Consider the following 22072-nt stretch of genomic DNA (forward strand, 5'->3'; position numbering starts at 1 on the left):
ATTCTGACAGGGGTGAGGGGGCATCTCATTGTGGTTTTGATTTGTATTTCCTTGATGATGAGTGATGTTGAGCATTTTTTCATGTGTCTGTTAGCCACCTGGATATCTTCTTTGGGAAAGTGTCTATTCATGCCTTTTGCCCTTGTTCTCTGGATTATTTTTTTGTGTGTTGAGTATGATAAGTTCTTTACAGATTTTGGATACTAACCCTCTATCTGATATGTCATTTGCAAATATCTTCTCCCATTCCGTTACTTGTCTTTTAGGTTTGCTGATTGTTTCCTTTGTCGTGCAGAAGCTTTTTATTTTGATGAGGTCCCAGTAGTTCATTTTTGCTTTTGTTTCCCTTGCCTCCAGAGATGTGTTTAGTAAGAAGTTTCTGTGGCCAACATCAAAGAGGTTTTTAAAAAAAAATTTTTTTTTAACATTTATTTATTTTTGAGACAGAGCATGAGCGGGGGAGGGGCAGAGATAGAGGGAGACACAGAATCGGGAGCAGGCTCCAGGCTCTGAGCCATCAGCCCAGAGCCCGACGTGGGGCTCGAACTCACGGACCGCGAGATCGTAACCTGAGCTGAAGTTGGATGCTTAACTGACAGCCACCCAGCCGCCCCTCAAAGAGGTTTTTGCCTGCTTTCTCCTCGAGGGTTTTGATGGCTTCCTGTCTTACATTTAGGTCTTTCATCCATTTTGAGTTTATTTTTGTGTATGGTGTAAGAAAGTGGTCCAGGTTCATTCTTCTGCCTGCCACTGTCCAGTTTTCCTAGCACCACTTGCTGAAAGACTGTCTTTATTCCATTGGATATTCTTTCCTGCTTTGTCAGAGGTTAGTTGGCCATATGTTTGTGGGTCCATTTCTGGGCTCTCTATTCTGTTCCATTGATCTGACTGTCTGTTCTTGTGCCAGTATCATACTGTCTTGATAATTACAGCTTTGTAGTACAGCTTTAAGTCTGGGATTGTGATGCCTCCTGCTTTGGTTTTCTTTTTCAAGATTGCTTTGGCTACTGGGGTCTTTTCTGGTTCCATACAAATTTTAGGGTTGTTTGTTCTAGCTCTGTGAAGAGTGTTGGTGTTATTTTGATAGGTATTGCATTGAATACATAGATTGCTTTTGGTAGAAATGCTATTGCATTTTTAACAATATTTGTTCTTCCAATCCATGAGCATGGAGTATTTTTCCATTTTTTTGTGTCTTCAATTTTTTTCATAAACTTTCTATAGTTTTCAGCGTGTAGATATTTCACCTCTTTGGTTAGGCTTATTCCAAGGTATTTTATGATTTTTGGTGCAGTTGTAAATGGGATCAATTTCTTCATTTCTCTTTCTGCTGCTTAATTATTGGTGTATATAAATGCAACCGATTTCTGTGCATTGATTTTATACCCTGCAGATGCCCCTGTTTTTTAAGGAATTTTTAATGGAGCCCCCTAGACCACAAGAAATGCTTAGCACCATTTATTACTTTATTTAAAAAATTTTAATCATTATTAAAGACAGAGTGTGAGCAGGGGATGGGCAGAGAGAGAGGAAGACCCAGAATCTGAAGCAAGCTCCAGGCTCTGAGCTGTCAGCACAGAGCCCAATGCGGGGCTCGAACTCACAAACTGTAAGATCATGACCTGAGTTGAAGTCTGATGTTTTAACCGACTGAGCCACCCAGGTGCCCCATGCTTAGCACCATTTATTAACCAGTTAGGTCTAAATATTTAAAAATAATACACATATAAAATATTGCATCCTTAAATTATAATTACTAATTGGGTTGTGTGTATCTGCCCCTAAGCAACTTATCAAACCTTGGAATCAAATTGGACATTACTACTCATTTTCTGTTCCACATGGAATTTCATGAGGTACTTGCTTTTATCACAGTGTCAGAAGTTCAGAAATAACAAATAAAACCAGGGAATCACCAAAGTAGTAATTAAAAATAGTTTGTAAACTGGGAGCACTTAAACCAAAACATGGAATAAAGCTCAGGGGTGTGTGTGTGTGTGTGTGTGTTTAAGTTTTATTTATTTCAGTAATCTCTGTACTCCATGTGGGGCTCGAACTCATGACCCCGAAATCAAGAGTCTCACGTTCTTCTGACTGAGCAGCTGGATGCCCCTCAGTTGTATGTTGGTGTGAGCAGTTTATATAGTGAGAAAGCAGTGACAGTTTATTCTAAATTCATTGGTTATATTAGAATTTTCTTAAATGATAGTGAATTGGTCAGTGGTTACCTCATACCAACCTTGGGAAACAGTTTAAGTTTTATTTATGATTTTTAGAGGTGTAAATAAGAAATGACCCAGGTCAAGTCAGTCTGGCAAAATAAGCTAAATTAAGCTTTGCTTGTAGGACTAAACTGGTTTTGCCTGCTTAGGGAATTTTCAAGGCTGGTCTCCATTTGCTTTTAACAGCGGCCTCTGGAAACCCAGCTTCACAAATACGTGTTGTCTTCTAAAGTACTGTAACATGATCTAACGTTGACACGGAACAGCCTTGAGCTAGAAGCTCCAGTGGTTTGTGAGTGGTGTTGAGTACTGCTGTCTCCCTTGAGAATTTAAAATGTCCCACAATGTCCTGTGGGTTACGACAGTGCCCAGGGCATCTCAGCTCAGTTTGGGAACTGTTGGGTCTATAGATAATTCTGTCTTGAAACCATCTACATGAAAATACTCAATTGAATCGTCAACCTGAATCTTCTTTTTACAGGCTTTTTATTAAATGTCAAATCTTTATTGACATTAATTCACATTTCTCTGGACTAACTCCATGCGACTTGACTAAGAGAATATTGGCAACATAAATTAGTCCTTGATTCTCTTACAGAATTTTCCTGGGGGCATTTCTGGTTAGCAGATCACACTGAATCCCTTATGTGAAATCCTTCAGGGCAGTCATTCTAAGGTACTATTCTTGACAGAAATGTGTTAGGTTTAGGTTCATTTGGGTGGAAAAGGGGTTGAAAACCACTGGTCTAGTGGCACCTGGGTGGCTCAGTCGGTTAAACGTCTGACTCTTGATTTTCACTCAGGTCATAATCTCCTGGTTTGTGAATTTGGGCTTTGCGCTGACAGTGCGGATTGGGACTCTCTCTCTCCCCTCTCTCTGCCCCTCCCCCACTCACTCTAACTCCGTCTGTCTCTCTCAATTATGATAAACAAATCCAACACTGGTCTAATGGACTAGGTATGTTAAAAACAAAAGTATCTCTGGATATCCCTACCAGTTTTCCTCGGTTAACATCTAATGACTTTAGAAAGTATCACGAAGAACAATTAGTATGGTATTCAAAGGTACTCAGCCCATGGGTAACAGTGTGTGAGATAGTTCACTATTCCAGACACTTGTCTGATCTATAAAGTATTTTAAAAAATTGATGCACCACTATAACATTCAATAAAACACACAGATCTTAGGTTTTCCATTCAATGAATTAACTTTGAATACACTCCTGTACCCATTATGCAAATCATGTTACAGAGCATTTCCATCACTACCAGATTCCTCGTCTATTTTCATTCCTCCATCGTTTTAGGTCTGTTCTTACGTTGAATCATAAAGTATGTATTCTTTTCTAACTTCTTTCATTTAATGATGTTTTTGAGATTAAGTTATATGCATTAGCCCATTTCTAATGCTGAGTAGTTTTCCATTTTATGAATACACCAGTTATACCTTCTGTTTTGGGCTATTAATAAGGCTCTTATCAACAGTTATGTATACTCATGTTTTTGTGAACATATATATTTTTTTAATGTTTATTTTTGAGAGAGAGGGAGAGAGAGACAGAGGGGAAGCAGGGTAGAGGCAGAGAGGGAGGGAGACACAGAATTCGAAGTAGGCTCCAGGCTGAGAGGTCAGCACAGTGCATGACGCAGGGCTCAAACCCACAAACTGTGTGATCACGACCTGAGCCAAAGTCGGATGCTCAACTGAGCTACCTGGGCGCCCCGACATATTTTTTCTTGCGTAAATGCTCAGGAATGGTTTTGCTGAATTGTATGGCAAGTGAATGTTTAACTTTACTAAGAAACTGATGAATAGTTCTCCAAAGAGGTTGTTCATTTTATACTTCCAGCAGCAACATAGGAGTGTTCCAGTGGCTTCACATTCTTGGCATTTGTGGATGTTAGTTTTTTTTTTCCCCCAGTCATTCTAGTGTATGTGAAATGGTGTATCATGGTGGTTTTAATTTGTACTTCCCAGAGGACCTAAGACGTTGCGTAAATTTTGAATTTTAAATCCAACTTGTCCTTTTTTTTTCTTCGTTTAGTACTTTGTGTCCAAGAAATCTCAAATTTTTTTTTCCTACATACTTTTGTTTTTGGGTTCTACATTTAAATCCATGATTTTGTGTGTGTATGTGTGTGTCTGAGTAGAGATTAAGAGTCAAGGCTTTTTATTTCGTACATTCAATTGTTTCACCAATATTGTTATACTTTCCTTTTCCCACTGAATCAACTTGCCATCTTGGTTAAAATTTGTGTACGTCTGTTTCTGGACTCTTGACTGATTCTAATACCACAGTCTTGATTACTTAAACTTCATGTAAGTTTTTTGTTAAATAGTTTAGTAATCTCTACACCCAATGTGGGGCTTGAACTCACAGCCGCAAGTTCAGGAGTCATAGCTCTTTCAACTGAGCCAGCCAGATGCCTCCTTTAAATTTTGATAGCAGGTAAACATGTCTTCCAACTTAAGGTTGTTTGGCTCTTGTAAGGTCTTCGCACTTCTACATAATTTTTAATATATTAAACCAGTCTTTTTTTTTTTTTTAAGTCTAATGGAATTTTGATAGGGATTGTGAAGTATAAATCAGTTTATGGAGAATAGACCCCTTAACCGAAAACTGTTTTCCAATTCACGAACATGATGTCTCTCAAGTCCAAGTTTTCATCTTCTCAGCAAAGTTTTGCTCTTTACTGCAGAGGTCTCATAGATCTATACATTTGTTCCTAGGTATTTGATGTTTTTTTTGCTACTAGAATGTTACTGTTTTTAAACTTTAAGTTTCTAATCAGATCACCAGCATGCCCCAGGCCTTGATTTTTCTAAGATCTTGGTAAATTCACTTATTAGTTCTGGCTGGTTCTCTTTTTCTTGCGGAGTAAGATTTTCTGTGTAAACAGCCGTATCATTTGTGAATGACTATTCTGAGCTCTTGTGTTCCAATCTTTATGACTTTTTCTTGACTGATTGTATGGCTCTTACAGAACAGTGTTGAACAGAAATAGTGAGAGCAGACATCCTTGGTTTGCTTAGTATTTCACCATGAAGTATGATGTTAAGTGTAGATGTTCTTTTGCAGATGCTCTTTGTAAGACTGAGGAATTTAACTCCTAGGGTTTGTATTGTGAGAGGATGTTGAATTTTGTCCAGTGCATTTTCTATAATCATTGATAGGATATTTTCCTCTGTTCACAGGTAAATCATATTGATTGACTTTCTAATGTTAAATAGACCTTGCCCTCCTGGAATAAAACCTATTTGGTGAAGATGTATTATCCTTTGCTAGGTTCAATCTGCTAATGTTTGAAGGACTTTTATTCTTGTGTTCATGAGGGATATTGGTCTGTTATTGTTATAGCTTTTTCAGGTTTTGAATCATATATGGTATTTCTTGGGAGTCCTCTCCATAAATATTTTGTCACAGGCCTAAGAAATGCAAAAATCAATTGTTTTGAGGTGTTTTTAGTGTCCATTTTTGGGTTCCTAAGAGTCAATATAAGTTTTTTTACAGAATAAGAAAGATGACTTTTTAAAATTTCATATTCTTTATATGAACGAAAAGCTGAAAAAAATCCAGGGAGAGAATTGAGATGTGAGATGAATTGTTAACAGGAAGAAGAGAAAAAATCTGCACTGGGGATTAAGGAAGTTTCACAGATGTTTTTGATTATCCTCCATTATAATATATGACGGTTCTTTGAATCTTGAGGTTCAAACTCCAAGTATAATGAAGCCTACTATAATGAAATTTAGTTAAATTATTGGGAGTTTAAAGCAATTTGTAGTTTTGAAAGCAGTTCTAATATTTCCCATTCTACAAAAAGAAAAATCTCTCTAACCAAATTAAAAATGTAAACATGTCCAACACAGCTTTAATTAAAAATGCAGGGGCACCTGGGTGGCACAGTTGGTTAAGTGTCCGATTCTTGATCTCAGCTCATGAATTTGAGCCCCACGTTGGGTTCTGTGCTGATGGTGGGGAGCCTTGTGGGATTGTCTCTCTTCTCTGCCCCTCCCCCTGCTTGTGCTCTCTTTCTCAAATAAACTTAAAAAATTAAAAAAAAATACAAAAGTCAGGGAAATTTCCAAATGTACACTTTATTAAAACTAAAATTTCATATGCAATAAAGATCTGCCTTTTGTGTTAACACACACATGTACGTTTGTGTAAGAGAAAAAGTCTGAAATGGTAACATTAAAATGAAAACAGCAGTTACCTCTGGGACAGTAATTGGTGCAGGAATGCTAAATGCTTTCTAGAAGAGATCCTATTCTTATATAATTTGTGTAACTAAAAGAGCATTCAAACTGTTCATACTAGTGAATCACAAATAGAAATAACACATCAATCTGTTAAAATATACACAGCTTCAGGGACACCTGGGTGGCTCAGTCGGTTAAGCATCTGAACTTGATTTTGGCTCAGGTCATGATCTCATGGTTTCGTGAGTTCGAGCCCCACGTCGGGCTGTGTATGCTGACCATGCAAAGCCTGCTAGCATTCTATCTCCCTCTCTCTCTGCCCCTCTCCTGCTCTCTCTCAAAATAAATAAATGTTAAAAAAAAAAAAAATACACGGCTTCAAAACTAGAGGTGAAAATGTCAGAAGCCACATGCTGAAGTCCTACAATATAGTATTTTTTTCCCTGATATTCTTTGGGGCAATAATTTACAAAATATATATTCAGGGTCACCCTGGAGTTATTTAATGAACAGATTTAAGAAAAAAATATTAGTAAACTCATTTTGAGAAATTTTCAGTCTCTTTTCAATTACACAAATATTTTATCGGAAAGTTTATTACATGTTCTGAATATTCAAAATACGTGTATCCTAAGCCTATCACCAATGACAAAAACCCTAACAGAAGAGAAATCTAAGTACCTAACAAGTAATGTTAGCACACTAAAAACATCATACATTAAGAGAAAAAATGACAATATGGAAAACAGTAACATAGGATAGACAAAACATTGGTATCTTTAAAACAAAGTTCTTACAAAGCCATTAACATGAGTGGATTTCAAAAAGAATTGCAAATGGCCAAAAAAGTACTAACAGCCAAAAGAATAATTAAAATTTTTTACATCTACTGAATTTGTACTGAGTTAAAAAACAAAAACAAAAACAAAAACAAAAAAAAAAACCTATGGCGGGGGGGTGGTTTGCTGGCTTATTACACTTGTTTTGGCCCAATACATTGGTACGGATTTCTGAAGGACAATCTGACAATCAATAGTTATCAAAAGCCTTAAAATACCTTAATCAGTTAACCCTTAGCAAATGATTCATTCCAATTAAGATTTCCATTTTAATTTTTTGTGAATAGAGACGGGATGAAGAGGACTAACAGATGTTGCTACGGTCAGTTCAGAAGACTCACCAAAGCCAAAGCAGCAAGGTTTCCCCAACTCTTCTCTTCCAGTGGAAAAGAGGTCCAAAGAATCAAAGGGAAGTATGTTAACTCTTACTGCTCCTGTGGGCTTACTTCCTGCAAACACCACAGAGGGGCAGCCTTTCGCGATACCAGAAGGTAAAATAAGGCGAAGGAATGGAGGGAATCCTGCGGGCACCGCCGCCCCGAGCAAATGAGCCATGAGTGATTATATTAAAATCTCACGTTAGTACTTCCCACAGTTTGCTCAAACTTCTTTAATTACTGATTTAAGATGGTCTAGGTGACATTCTTCTATGAAGGATTCTGCTTGATTCAAAGCTTTTATTTTCACCAGAATAAGAATTATTTCTTTGACTTCATCCCTGGGAAACAAAAAAAGGAAAATGAAGTGCATGAGACAGGGAACCATTAATTGTTAATCTGAAAAAGGTTTAAGCCAGTATCTCATATTCCAGACTTTACCTTTTCCAAATAAGCATTCCACTAGAGACTCTTATTAGATGTGTATGCTGGCAAATTTTAATGTGAATGGCTGTAAAAAGTTAAAGCTATCATCAGAAAGCTGAGTTGCGGCATGGGGGCTATCAGCTTGTATGGGCTATTATGGTGGGAGTCTCAGTGGGAATATTTACCCACAGAAATGCTACAAATCTAGGTTTTTTTATTAAAAAGAATTTTTTTTTAAACATTTATTTATTTTTGAGAGACAGAGACTGAGAACGAGCAGGAGAGGAACAGAGAGTGAAGGAGACACAGAATCCAAAGCAGGCTCCAGGCTCTGAGCAGTCAGCACAGAGCCTGAAGTGGGGCTCGAACCCACGAACCGCGAGATCATGACCCGAACCGAAGTCAGTTGCTTAACCGACTGAGCCGCCCAGACGCCCCTTGGTTTTTTATTTTTAAAAATGCTTTAGTTTGATTTTGGAGAAGTGCTTAATCAGAACGCAACTGTACTTAAACCCCTAAACATCTAGTGAGGTGAATGAGACACCCAAAACAGATCTAGCTACTCCTGGGTAAACATCAGGCTGCAGACCTGCACTTAACAATTACTGAGGTTTTAAAATGGCTAGGAAAATGAAAAACACTTTGAAAACATGCTATAAGAGGTTTTTGATTTATAGTTTCCCAAATCCCCTGTGCAATAGTTTTCTGGAAATGCTTACTTTGGAAGAGATTTACATTTAAAAATACGAACTACTGGGGCGCCTGGGTGGCTCAGTCAGTTAGGCGTCTGACTCTCGATTTTGGCTCAGGTCATGATCCCAGGAACTGTGAGATCGAGCCCTGTGTCAGGCTCTGTGTTGCACTGACAGTGCAGAGGCTGATTGGGATTCTCTCCTTTTCCTCTTTCTCTGCCCTTCTCTGCTCAAAATAAATATGTAAATGTTAAAAAAGACATGAACTATTATGCGTGAGGTGTGAGTATAAAATAGTGATTCCTAAGATTGCACATGAAAATATCTACTAATTCTATAGTGATAGTCTCTAAGGACTTATTATTTATTGATTTAAAGATTTTGTTTTTAAGTTATTTCTATGTGGGGTTTGAACTTGCAACCCCAAGATCAAGAGTTGCATGCTCCAGCCAAGCCAGCCAGGGGCCCCTCCACAGAGTTTTTCCAGATGTAGAGTGAAAGTACAAATTTTCCTAAAAATTGCTGAGTGTAAAAAAGAAACCTTGAACTATGCTTATGGAGATACAAATGTGCACAATTACCTGAATTCACTTCTGGATAATTTCTGTGCAGACTGCAACAAGAACTGAATGAAGTTTTCTAGCTGGGGAATAGACATTCTCATGGCAGAGCTTTGGAACCATTTTGCTGGTAAATATGCTGCTATCTGTTAATCAAAATACACAGTCATTGTTTAGTAACAACAGTTATCTAAGGCCTTTTGCTAACATCAATCATCTCATTTAATCCTTATAGTGATCATGCAGGTTGTATATTTTCCCATTTTATGGCTTATGGTTGATTATATTTTGAGAAGTTTTCTCGGTCAAGGGTTATACTTTCAAAAAATCCTATATTTTAATGCTAAGAGCTTAAAATAGGCTATTCTTTATGACTAATCATTAGTGGTATTTGTGGTACAGAATAAATTTAGTGGTAAAGAATAAAAGAATTATGGCTCTGATCTAATTTAATACACTGCTTTAAAAGTTCATGGCAGCATAAAGAGTCAATTACATTCAATTTTTCTTTTTTGGGGAAAATATGCTATAGGTAATGCATGATTGGGGGAAAGTTTGGTAAAAACAGAAAAATGTTTAAGTAAAAAAAGAAAATTTCCTCAGAGCAGAAGACTAGAAGGAAAGAGAGAATGAGAGAAAGAAAAAACCTGAGATCATATACAAAGAAACTCTTTGACAAACAGGTTATGCTATAGTTGGTAATATCAAGATCAGTACTTACAAATGTAAAGTTGGGGAGGAATATATACCCTATACACATTACAAAATGTTAAGTGGAAGTTCTGGAATGTATGCTTTTCAAAACACAGTTGAGGCAAAGATTTAGCCTATTCTTTAATCACCTTTTTCAATTATCCAGAAAAAATGGGGAAACATGGACTGCCGAGGGGTAGAAATATTTAGCTCTTTTCCAAGGTTTAAATACTAGCCCTTACTGGACTGAAATTTAAAGTTATTTGCACATGCTTTTCACTTGTTTGTATCACCAATCTCAATAAGATTTCCACAGAACTCCTTCACTTTTCCATAAATGATCCCAGGACTTAAAGCCACACTGTCTTAGCATGGTTATCTAGCCACAAGCTGTGGAGAGAATGTCCTGTGTCGTCTTCTCTACTTCTCTAGTAGACTCTTCTGGTCAAAGAGGACTAAACTGAACGTGAAATACAGAGCATGGGCATTGAATTCAATTTTGGGGAGATAATGTAGTTTAAAACTATGTGATATAAAAACCATAGCCCAAGAAATCAGAGTGGGGTAGGAATTGCTATCCAATGTTTTATGTTGTTTTAAAGTTTGTATTATAAACATTTTTCCATATTCTGAAATTCTTAAAAATGACTTATCTGATGAACAATGTTTTTGGATATCTAAGTTGTTTCCGACTATTATAAGTGATACTACAATAATATTCTTTGTACTTAAATTCCAGTAGAAACAGCTCTTTACAACAGCAAACCCAAGACTTCACTGTAGTTTCAAGTCAGCCCAGGAATGCCACTTCTTAACCTTCAATCCTGAAATTTCTGGAGAGGCACTAGTGAGGTTGTCATCATGATTAAAAAGGTGGCCTTCTCCTCCCCAGTATAAGACAAACTCCTGGCCTGAAACAATCCTTTTCTTTTGCTAATAGCTTTTTTGCTCCACCCTCTTTCTTATGAAAATCTTTCTTTCTTATGAAATCTTCCATTTTGTACAACTCCTGAGAGATGTCTCTGCTTGCTATGTGGAATGCTGCCCAATTCATTAGATCTCAAATTTACTCCGCTGAATTTTCTGTTTTAACAAATTTTTATGTGCATCTCGGATTTTTAACTTAGGATAAATTCCTTGAGGTAAAATTACTAAGTCAAAGGTAAGAACTTTAAAGGTTTTGTAGCCATCATGCCAGAAGTCTCCAGAGTTCTATCCCCTATTGCAGCAGTGGACTGTTTCTCAGAACCTCTGCACCACACGTTGGAGGTGCCCCTGACATGATGTGACTGTGGTTTCCTCATGCTTTTGACAATATAAGCAATTAGGAAATAACAGCAAAAAAAACAAAGCAAAACAAAACCCAGCCAGCATAACAGGTAAAATAATATCCTTACTGTATTATTTTGCATTTCTCTGATTATTAGTATTCTTAATCTTTTCTATGTGTTTAGGAATTATTAAAATTATTTTTATATATTCTTTTTTGGGTGAATTTCCTGTTACATGTCTTTTGGCCATTTTTAATTGGAATACCTGAATTATTACTAATTTTAAAGATCTTTTTAAAAATGTAGATATTAATCCTTGTTATCGTTTACAACTTTTGTCAGTTTTTCAGCTCCCTTTCTTTTAAACTTTTCATTGTAGAAAATTTCAAACAGGAGAAGGAATAAGTATGGTAACCCCCAACGAACCTATCCTCCAGTTTTAACAATAATCAAATAAATAATCCTGATATTTAATGCTTTTTGATTCACTGAAGTTTTACACATTCATCATCAAATCACTTACCTTTTTTCGCTCATTTCTTCTTTTAAGTTCAAAAGGATTCCCTTACCATCAGCTATATTTATCTTCTTGGTACAATATTTTATAGTTTCATTTTTATACTTTATTTCATCTGAAATTTATATTGGTATTTACTGAGAAGTGAGGATTTAATACTATTTTAGTTGGTTTACCACTATGTACTACTTTTTCTTCTCCCTGCTGGTGATAATTCAAACCAGTATACTAATTCTTACTGAGGTGTTGGTTGCTTTTGGGTTTCTAGTCTATTAAATTGATTTGTTATTATGTGAGTACCACAATTTTAATTATTCTGTTACAAAATAGATTTTAAACTTTAAAGGAAAAAAGTAATCTCTACACCTAAAATGGGACTTGACCTCATGACCCTGAGATCGAGAGTCACATGTTCTACTGACTGAGCTGGCCAGGTACCTCACAAAACAGATTTTAAGAATCCATTCCTACATACTTACCTGGCTGCACTTTTTAACAACATCTGGCCCAGGACTGACAGTAAGAAGAGCTGTCATAAGGTAGCGATTCAGCAGCTTCCCGAGTCCTAGTTCTTGCAACGTGTCATCTGGGAGGAGTCCATTCCAAAGAAGAATATTGCGGAAAAGCTAAAGTACAGTATCAGGTGAGTATGTGTAGCTGTTTCTCTAAAGAAAAACTGTAATAGTTTCCAGCAAACATAAAACACTGGTGAAATTCTTTTAAACTCTCCTTATTAGTACTGGTAGAAGTGTCAGTTTTATTTATTTTTTAAAGTTTATTTATTTTGAGAGAGAGAGTGAGAGTGAGTGATCATGAACAAGCAAGCAGGGGAGAGGCAGAGAGAGAATCCCAAGCAGACTCCCATGTTGTCAGTGCAGAGCCCAACATGGGGCTCGATCTCAGGAACTGTGCGATGGTGACCTAAGCCAAAATTAAGAGTCAGATGCCTGAGTGAGTCACCCAGGCACCCCAGACGTGTCAATTTTAGAAACAGCAGAAAAGATTTTTTATCAATTGCCTAATTCTTTCCAAACTCTATATATTTGCTCATCCTATCTCAATTTTTAGGACTATCACCCCAAATCCATCTCAAATAAGTTCACTGGAGCCTTCCTTTCCAGATCAAAAATTTTCCTCCTCAATTTACATGCCCAGAACCTGGGGCCATGGGGAAGACCACAGGACTCAAGGAAGGATTCATAAAGGACTACTGTTAAGCCAGTGGTACTGGGGCACTTGAGTGGTTCAGTCAGCTAAGCTTGTAACTCTTGGTTTTGGCTCAGGTCATGATCTCACACTTGGTGAGTTCAAGCCTTGCATCAGGTTCTTTGGCACTGGGCTCTCTGCTGTCAGCACACAGCCCGCTTTGGGTCCTCTGTCTCCCTCTGTCTTACCCCTCCCCCACTCACTCTCTCAAACATAAACACTTAAAAAAAGAAAAAGAATGAAAAAGACAACTCCTCAAAAAAACAAAGCCAGTGCTACTGTTACCAATGGATGATCCTGATATACCATCAAAGCTGACAATCTTATTGCTCTAATATATAAGATTAATAATCTGTGAGTCTGGAGATAAACTGGGTAAAACACTCATAAGAAATTCTAACAAAATTAACACTGGTTGCCTTTTTTCCTCCAAATCCATCTCTTTCAGTACATTTTATGGTGTTTTCCATTTTCTTTCCACACTTTGTGCTATATTTACTGCAGTGTCTTTCCACACTTTGTGTCATTGTTGATGCTGCTCCCTCTTCCTGGGAAGTCTTTTCCCTGACTCAACCATGTGATAAATAATGGATTCACCCTATTAAAATCTACACTTGCTGAGGTCACTTACAACCTTCCAACTGTCAAACCCAGTAAACATTTTCAGTCTTTCTCCCAATTCTCTTCGGTGGCATTTAATACCCTGCCTTCATTCTTAAAAACCCTTTGATTAGTTCTCATGATGCCACCCTCTTGTGACCACTCTAAGTTTCACAATAAATTCTAAGGTTTCTTTTAAGACTTCATTTCTCTGCCTGCCTCTTACGTCAGTGTTTCCCAATGTTCTGAGCCTTCTTCTCATACTTCACCTCATGAATCTCTCCCCAGAGGCTGTCATTTCTGACCATGGCTCCAAACACTGCCTAGATGTGGCTGACTCCCAAATTTCCAGCTCAGATCTGTCCCCTGCAATTCAGACACCTATATATATTCCTGTATTTGTCTCACGGGTATCTTCAATTCACTATATCTGAAACAGACCTTTATCTTTCTCCAAACCTATTCCTACTGTATCCCCTCCAATGCCCTCAAAGAATGTCATTATAAGTTACCAAGTTGCCAAAGTCAGAAACTTGGCTGGCACCCTACAATTGTCTTCATATGTAATTAATTAGTCATTAAGTACTTTCAGTGCTTCATCCTAAGTATCTTCTGAACCCAACTTCTTACCATCCCTCCCTATTACCACTAACTTAGCCATGACTTCATCCTTTATCTTATTTTTCTAAATGTTTATTTATTTTGAGAGAGACAAAGCAAGCATGCGCCTGAGCAGGGGCAGAGCAGAGAGAGAGAGAATCCCAAGCAGGCTCTGTGCTGTCATTGCAGAGCCTGACGTGGGGCTCGAACTCACAAACTGTGAGATCATGATGTGAGCTGAAATCAAAAGTCAGATGCTTAACTGACTGAGCCAACCAGGTGCTTGCCTTCCTTTATCTTTTAGACCAGGATAGGACAATGAGGGATTATGGGTTAAATCTAGCTGACTGCCTGGTTTTGTAGAGCCGATAAACTAAAAATGGTTTTTATATTTTGAAAGGATTAAAAAAAAAAAGTAAAATGGTAACGTGAAGATTATGATGTTGAGATTTCAGTGTCCAGAAGTGAAGTTTTACTGAAATACAGCCATGCTCATTTGTTTACAAATTGTTTATAACTGTTTTTGCACTACAAAGGCGGAGCTAAATGGTTCAACAGAGAATGTATAGCATTCAAAGCCTAAAATATTTACTATCTGGTCCTTTACAGAAGTTTGATGATCTCTGCTCTATAGTACTCTGGATTTAAAATTAAAAAAATTTATTTTTGTAGTTTTTGCTTACCTTTACACTCGACCAGAACTGTCTTTCTTGGAACTTTGAATGTGGTGATGTTTTGTTTTCTATAGTGCTAATTTGAAACAGAGAAAGAACAAAATGCAAACTGTTAATCTTCCAGAACCAGAGTTTAAAAAAACTCAGTTTTTTTTAACCAAACTAAGCCTTAACACATTAACAGAATGTACATGGAATGCTCTGATGACATCGAAATTACAAGTACACTTTGATCCAACAACCCTATTTCTGAGAATGCCTTCTATACGTATACAGAATGGTAGCATTGTTGCTAATGGTTTATTACTCACATGCCCACCAGTTACAGTACATTATATGAAGATATATTATGCAGCTTAAAGAATGAAGAAACTACTCTTGTGATGACGTGAAATGACCTCAAAGATGTACTAAGTCAAAAAAAAGTAAGGTACAAGACAATGGTTACAATTGTACTCCTTTCCTATAGAAAAGGGGGGGAAATAAAGACTCCACCAAAACTACTAGAACTGATAAATGCATTCTGTAGTCACAAGATACAAAATTAATATAGAGAAATTTGTTGCATTTCTCTACACTAATAATGAAGTAGCAGAAAGAGAAATTAAGAAAACAGTCCCATTTATAACTGTACCAAAAAGGATAAAATATCTAGGAATAAATTTAACCGAGGAGGTGAAAGACCTATACTCTGCAAATTATAAACTATGGATAAAAGAAAGAAACTGAAGACGACAAAAACACACGGAAAGTTAATTCCATGCTCAGGGACTGGAAGATCCAATACTGTTAAAATGTCTGTATTACCCAAAACAATCTATATAGATTTAATACAATCTCCATCAAAATACCAATGGCATTTTTCACAAAACTAGAACAAATAATACTAAAATTTGTATGGAACCACAGAAACTCCACAAAAAGTCAAAGCAACCGTGAAGAAGAGGAACAAAGCTGGAGGTATCACAATTCCAGATTTCAAGATATATTACAAAGCTGTAGTAGTCAACAGTATGGTACTGGCACAAAAACAGATACATAGATCAATGGAACAAAATACAGAGCCAGAATTAAACCCAAGCTCATATGGTCAATTGATGTACAATCAAAAGGGCAAGATACACAAAGTGAAAAAGACAGTCTCTTCAACAAATGCTGCTGGGAAACTGGACAGCAACATGCAAAACAATGAAACTGGACCACTTTCTTACAACACACACACAAATAAACTTACACCACACATACACAAAAATGGATAAAAGACCTAAATGTGAGACCTAAAACCACAAAAATCCTAGAAGAGAGCATAGGCAATAATTTTTTGACATCGACCTTAGCAACATTTTTCTAGATCTGTCTTCTCAGGCAAGGAAAACTAAAAACCAAAAATACCCTACTTGTTTCATAAAGTAAATCCACATTTCACAGATACTTTCTGGCTTTCTGTGCCAGGCACTGTTTTGAGCGTTCTCTTTATCTTCACAAGGTCCTGTAAAGTAGGCATGAATTTACATACAAAGATACTGACGCACACAAAGGCCCAAAGTCAAATATCTAGTAATGCTAACTCTGGGCTCCCAGAATCTGTGGACTTAACTACTCTGTGATGCCACCTGTCATGTTCTTAACATAAAAAAACCTATGTCCAGGTGTCAGGCATCATACATGGCATACAAAATGTGACTAATATTTTTTTGAAATCTCAACTTGCATCTTAATAGGTGTATTTATATTTGAGAACACTTAATATAGTCCCTTTTGCATTACTTTCTTAAATCTGTATTACATAATTAGCTATTTCATATAATCTAAATATTAACAGCTCTTACCTCTTTGGATATAGAGGAATAAAAACATCATCTTCTATTGCTTTCTTCACTCTCAAAACAATGGATTTAAGTAAGTCCTATTATATAAAAATTTAAAAGCATCAGTGATAGTCATAGGTCTATTTACCAAAAGAAGTAATTTTAACAGTATAGTACAAATATCAATTAGGTACAAGAGAACTTTATTCACCATGTTGGTGCATTTTCATTGCTGTATAGTATATTCTGTTGCATGAATACTAATAATGGGACATTTAGGTGGTTGTGAGTTTGGGGGCTATTATACACAATACTGCATAAAAGTTCTTGTACGTGTCTTTTAACATATATAGGTATAAATTTCTAATGGAATTTAGTTTATGTCTCTACATTCAACTTTGTACACAATGCCAAAAAGTTTCCTGAAGCAGTGATATTTCATTTACATTTCCACCAGCTACGTACAAGAAATCCTGCCTCCCTACATCTTTACTAATAGGTGGTATCCTTTTGTTTTTTAATGTTTGCAATTCCTGGGATATGCAGTCATACTTTATTATGTTTTTTAAATATTTTTTTTACTTTGAGAGAGAAAGAGAGAGGTTGGGGGGAAAGGGTCAAGAGGGGGGTAGAGAGAATCCCAAGCAGGGTCCATACTCAGCCTGGACCCAGTATGGGGCTCGATTCCACAACCTGGGGATCACAACGTGAATTGAAATCAAGAGTCAGTCCCTCAACTGACTGAGCCACTCAGGTGCCCCTGTTATGGTTTAATTTTTATTTTCCTTTTGAGTAATGTCATGATGAGCATCCACTCATTCTTATTTGGCATTTGGACATGCCATTTTGCTAAGTACCTGATTAAAAGCTGCTTGTCTATTCTTTTTTAAAAATTAGATTCTTTCTTACTGATTTGTAGAAGCCTTTTATATATTCTAGCTATGGGTCCTCTGTTGGTTTATCAATGCACTTTGATGTAGTAAATTCACTTTGGCACATGCATTTTATTGTTTGTGTATCAAAAATTGGGAACCAAAATATTCAATCATAGAGACTTTTTAGTCATCATGATATATCCATCCATTGCAAGAAAATATTAAAGTTTATAAAGACTACTGTAGTAACATACAAAATTAAATATTTAATGAGATAAGGGAAAGAAGTAGGATCCAAATGTACACAGTCACTAAGATTATAACTTTGAAGTAAAAGGCTGGATGAAAACATCCTACAATGGTGTCTAGTCCTTGTACTAGGATGAAAATATAAAGGGAGTTTGAATTTTTCTTCATGTATTACCAAAATTTCTATATTACCCTCCTTCTTAAAAAGAAATCCACATTTGAAAAATAAAAATTCCACACAACAGGCTATTTTTCAAGTCAGTGACAATGTGTGTTAGTACAAATTAAGCTGTCAAAAAACTCTATACTGACCAAATTACTCATAAATGTAGAATTCAACCAAATAGATTTTTTTTCACAAAAAGTATTTCTAACTGAAGTCCTGTTTCTTTTTCCAGATATCTATGAATATGTCATAGATATGTGACATGTTCCTCCATGGCCACATATCAATGTTTAATTAATATTAAAAACAAAAATTCAATTTTTTATACTCCAGTTCTTAAACATTCTGATATTTTAAAAGAATAAAGATCATTTTTCTAGGCATTGTCTCCATGGAGTAGTATTTGGACTTATATATATGTAAATTACTGAGTTAGTGTTTGTACTGGAAAAGTTATGCTTTTTTTTTTTTTTCCATTTAATTTAAATGTTTTTGAATGCTGGCCTGGACAAACAGTTTTTTTCTTTTTTAAGCAGGCTCTATCTGGGCTTGAAACTCACAACTCTGAGATCAAGACTTGAGCTGAGATTGAGAGTTGGATGCTTAACCGGCTGAGCCACCCATGCACCCCTCCATATTGTTTGAACTTCTGTTTCTTAAAAATAGTTCTCTCAAACAATGCTATAAAGGACATTATTGAGTCAAACAATGGAAGTGGAACATGGATGGTAGATTAAATATAGTCAAGTTTACTGAAAATGATTAAGTGTCCCATGGTTATGTAACAGACTATCTTCATTCTTAGCAATTAGGCAATTTACTCTCAAATTTGTTCAGGAGAAACAAATCATGTGTATATATGCAATGGGACAGCAAATAGTAAAGCAAATGGGGCAAAATATTAATGATAAGTGAATCTGGGTAAAGGGCCCATGAGCATGCTATTTTTACTCATGAGAATTTTCTCTAAGTTTGACATTTTTTCTAAAAAGACTGTTTAAACATTATTTATTTATTTATTTATTTATTTTTGGGACAGAGAGAGACAGAGCATGAACGGGGGAGGGGCAGAGAGAGAGGGAGACACAGAATCGGAAACAGGCTCCAGGCTCCGAGCCATCAGCCCAGAGCCTGACGCGGGGCTCGAACTCACGGACCGCGAGATCGTGACCTGGCTGAAGTCGGACGCTTAACCGACTGCGCCACCCAGGCGCCCCTAAAAAGACTGTTTAAAACAAATTAGTATATTTTAAAATTCTGAGCTTATTAACTTTGAGTATTCAAAATACATTATTTTGTGGGGAAAAAAAAGTTCTCCAAACAGTAACCACACAACCACACACACACACCTCTATATATGCTTTAAACTAGCTTTGAAAAGATTCATAAGCTTTAGCTAGCTGGTTTTTACACTGCTCTTTATATTCACAGATAATCCTGGGTGGCTTGGGCAGATGTTGAGGCCCTCAAGGGAGAGTGTGGGCAGGCACTCACTACAGCACGAGCAGCTGTGCTTTTGTGTGTTTGTGTATAGGGGTATGTAAGAACTAATTTGATAAAAGGTCTGTTGATGAAAAAAAAATTTTGAAAATTAGCAATCTAAATACATAACTGATATTATTTTCACATTTGCACTAACTAGTCAACTAATCTATGCCTAAAAACATTTAATGATAGGTAATCACTATCTCATGAGGCCACCCATATCTTTGGGCAGCTATTAACTATTAGATTTCAGTTAACAATGAGAAACAAACTTCTCTCCTGTTCTTCCACTCGCTGGTCCTGATTTACTTCTTAGGATTATACAAACAAATCTAATTTCCCTTCCACATGACAATTCTTTAGATTCTAAGACTAATACCTCACTTTTCTACATTTTCTCTTTCCCATACCATCTTAGATACTCTCCATTTAATATACTTATACCCAGAATTAAATGCAACACACCCAGGAAAATCTTATCCGTGAGTATAGCACATATAACATTTTTACTCAAAACAGCACACACCCAGTAAAAAGAATTCCCCTTAGTCTTTCTGTTACTCAAGTGACACTGCTGACTCATATTGGGTTTACTGTCGATTATAGATCTCTCTCTGGTTTACCTATATTGTTTCAAAGCTATTTCTTTCCTTTTATTTATGCAGCTGACTTTTTGAATGCAAGGGTAGTACATAATGTATATTCCTTTCACATCGCATATTTTGAGAGTCCATTTTCTCAGTATTTGAAATCTTTTTGGATACTATTCTACTATCCAGAAGCCTGTGATAGAATTCCTAGCTTTGTGCCATTGACAAACTTTATTACCATGCATTTTACATCTTCATCTAGTTCAAAAAAAAATATTGAACAGGGCAAATACTGAGAAGATATCTCATACTAAAAGACTACCTCCATAGGTAGCCACATCCCTCTTGGTCAGTATTCTTTAGGTATACGCTACCAGTTTCTTGTATCTCACCATACCACTGTTAAGCTTATCATTCCCCATTTGATCCATAAGAACGATCATAGCATACTTAAATACATCACCTGCTCTAACTGCACAGTACCTTATTTATCATGAAAGTAACTGAGACAGTATGAGAGAATTTGAGTTTATAAGCAATCACCTGTATTTAGGCACTCTATCAATGACAGATTACAGTAATCACTACTTTTTTTTTTAAAAAGTCTTCATAATCCACCTCTGTAATCTATTTTAGAACTTAACAAGAATCAAAACTATTCTCACCAGGGATTAGCTTACAGAATCATCTGGTTCTTACTTCGAAAACAGGAACTATGCTGTATGATTCCACTCTTCTGGAACCTTTTTCATCTCTTCAATTTCTTACACATCACTGAAAAAAATACAGTGATCTCACTGGCAAGGCCAACCGTCTTAGTAGCCAGAAACATTATGTAGTTCAGTGATTCTTAACTAGGAGTGACTGTGCCATGCCCAGGGAATATCTTACGATGTCTGGACATATTTTTGGTTGTCAAGACTGGGGAGCACTACTGTCATCTAGTGGGTAGAGGCCAGGAAAGCTGCTAGCATGCTACAATGCACAGGACAACTTCCCACAACAAATAATTATCTGCTCCAAGTGCCAAGGCTGCTGAAACTGAAAAATCCTGATATAGTCAAGTGTCTTACTAATCACACAAAGAACCCATTTTCAATATTCATAGTAGGAGGGCTTCCAGAATAAAAAATTACTGGTCTAAAAACTTCATAAGTCTATCTGTAACACTTTTGAAAGATTTTAGTTATTATAAGTTGCAAAGTGTCAGACCTATTGCTTAATACCCAAGTAACCTTTTACAAGTGACATGGCCCTCTGGGCCCCACCTTCTTCCATCTGTAAAATGCAGTTAAAGTCAACACATTTTACAAGGCTGTGAACATCAAGTGAGATAATGTGAAAGTGTTTAATAAATGGTAAAGCACTGGGGTTACCTGGTGGCTCAGTCGGTTAGTGTCTGACTTTAGCTCAGGTTGTGATCTCACAGTTTGTCAGTTCAAGCCCCACTTAGGGCTCCCTGGTGTCAGCACAGAGCTCGCTTCGGATCCTCTGTTCGCCCCTGCTCTCTGTCCCTGCCCTGCTTGTGCTCTCTCACTCAAAAATAAATAAACATTAAAAAAAAAATGGTAAAGCACTATTTATATTTAGGTTATAATTACATAGTCTCATATAAGGAGCAAACACAGGATTCCATATCTACTTCCTTATAGATCTTCCCTACTAATCCTGGTTCCATGCTCTGTAACAACACAGAATAAATCTATTCCTTCTTCAAATACAGAATCTTCACGCATATCTTCTTCTAAGTTAAATATCTCTACTTTCTGCAATGATTTTCATATGTTATCTGTCTTTATCCTTTTGGAGAAAGGTGAAAAATGCCCTCTTTCCCATCAGTTGCTATGTTTAAATCCTTTACTTTCCATTAGGTCCCAGTTCAAATGCACCTTGAACATAAAGTCTTCCACTGTGAAACATAACTTCTTTCTCCTGTTTCTCTTTTGAAGTTTCATAGCATTTTATCTGGGCTGCTCAGGGAAGGCCACGTGGTCAGTGACATGGGCTTAGGCTTTAAA

General features: G+C 36.6%; 1 protein-coding gene across 4 annotated transcripts in view; it reads right to left on the bottom strand.

Moving 5' to 3' along the window:
* Positions 1 to 6301: 6301 nt before the first annotated feature.
* Positions 6302 to 22072, bottom strand: part of GCFC2 (GC-rich sequence DNA-binding factor 2) — a 61954-nt gene continuing 46183 nt past the window's right edge. For 2 of the 4 annotated variants that reach the window (XM_030310965.1, XM_030310966.1), the window contains exons 13-17: positions 16711 to 16787; positions 14891 to 14957; positions 12281 to 12427; positions 9342 to 9466; positions 6302 to 7983 (exon numbers count right to left, since the gene is read on the bottom strand). In XM_030310965.1, coding sequence (XP_030166825.1) covers positions 7866 to 7983; positions 9342 to 9466; positions 12281 to 12427; positions 14891 to 14957; positions 16711 to 16787 — 534 coding nt within the window. In that variant the 3' untranslated portion in view covers positions 6302 to 7865. Of the gene's footprint in view, positions 7984 to 9341; positions 9467 to 12280; positions 12428 to 14890; positions 14958 to 16710; positions 16788 to 21551; positions 21591 to 22072 lie in introns of those variants that run through there. The other 2 variants (XR_003967825.1, XM_030310967.1) reach the window with 2 other exon arrangements.

The sequence above is a fragment of the Lynx canadensis genome, chromosome A3 (assembly GCF_007474595.2).
Source record: "Lynx canadensis isolate LIC74 chromosome A3, mLynCan4.pri.v2, whole genome shotgun sequence".
NCBI lineage: Eukaryota > Metazoa > Chordata > Mammalia > Carnivora > Felidae > Lynx > Lynx canadensis.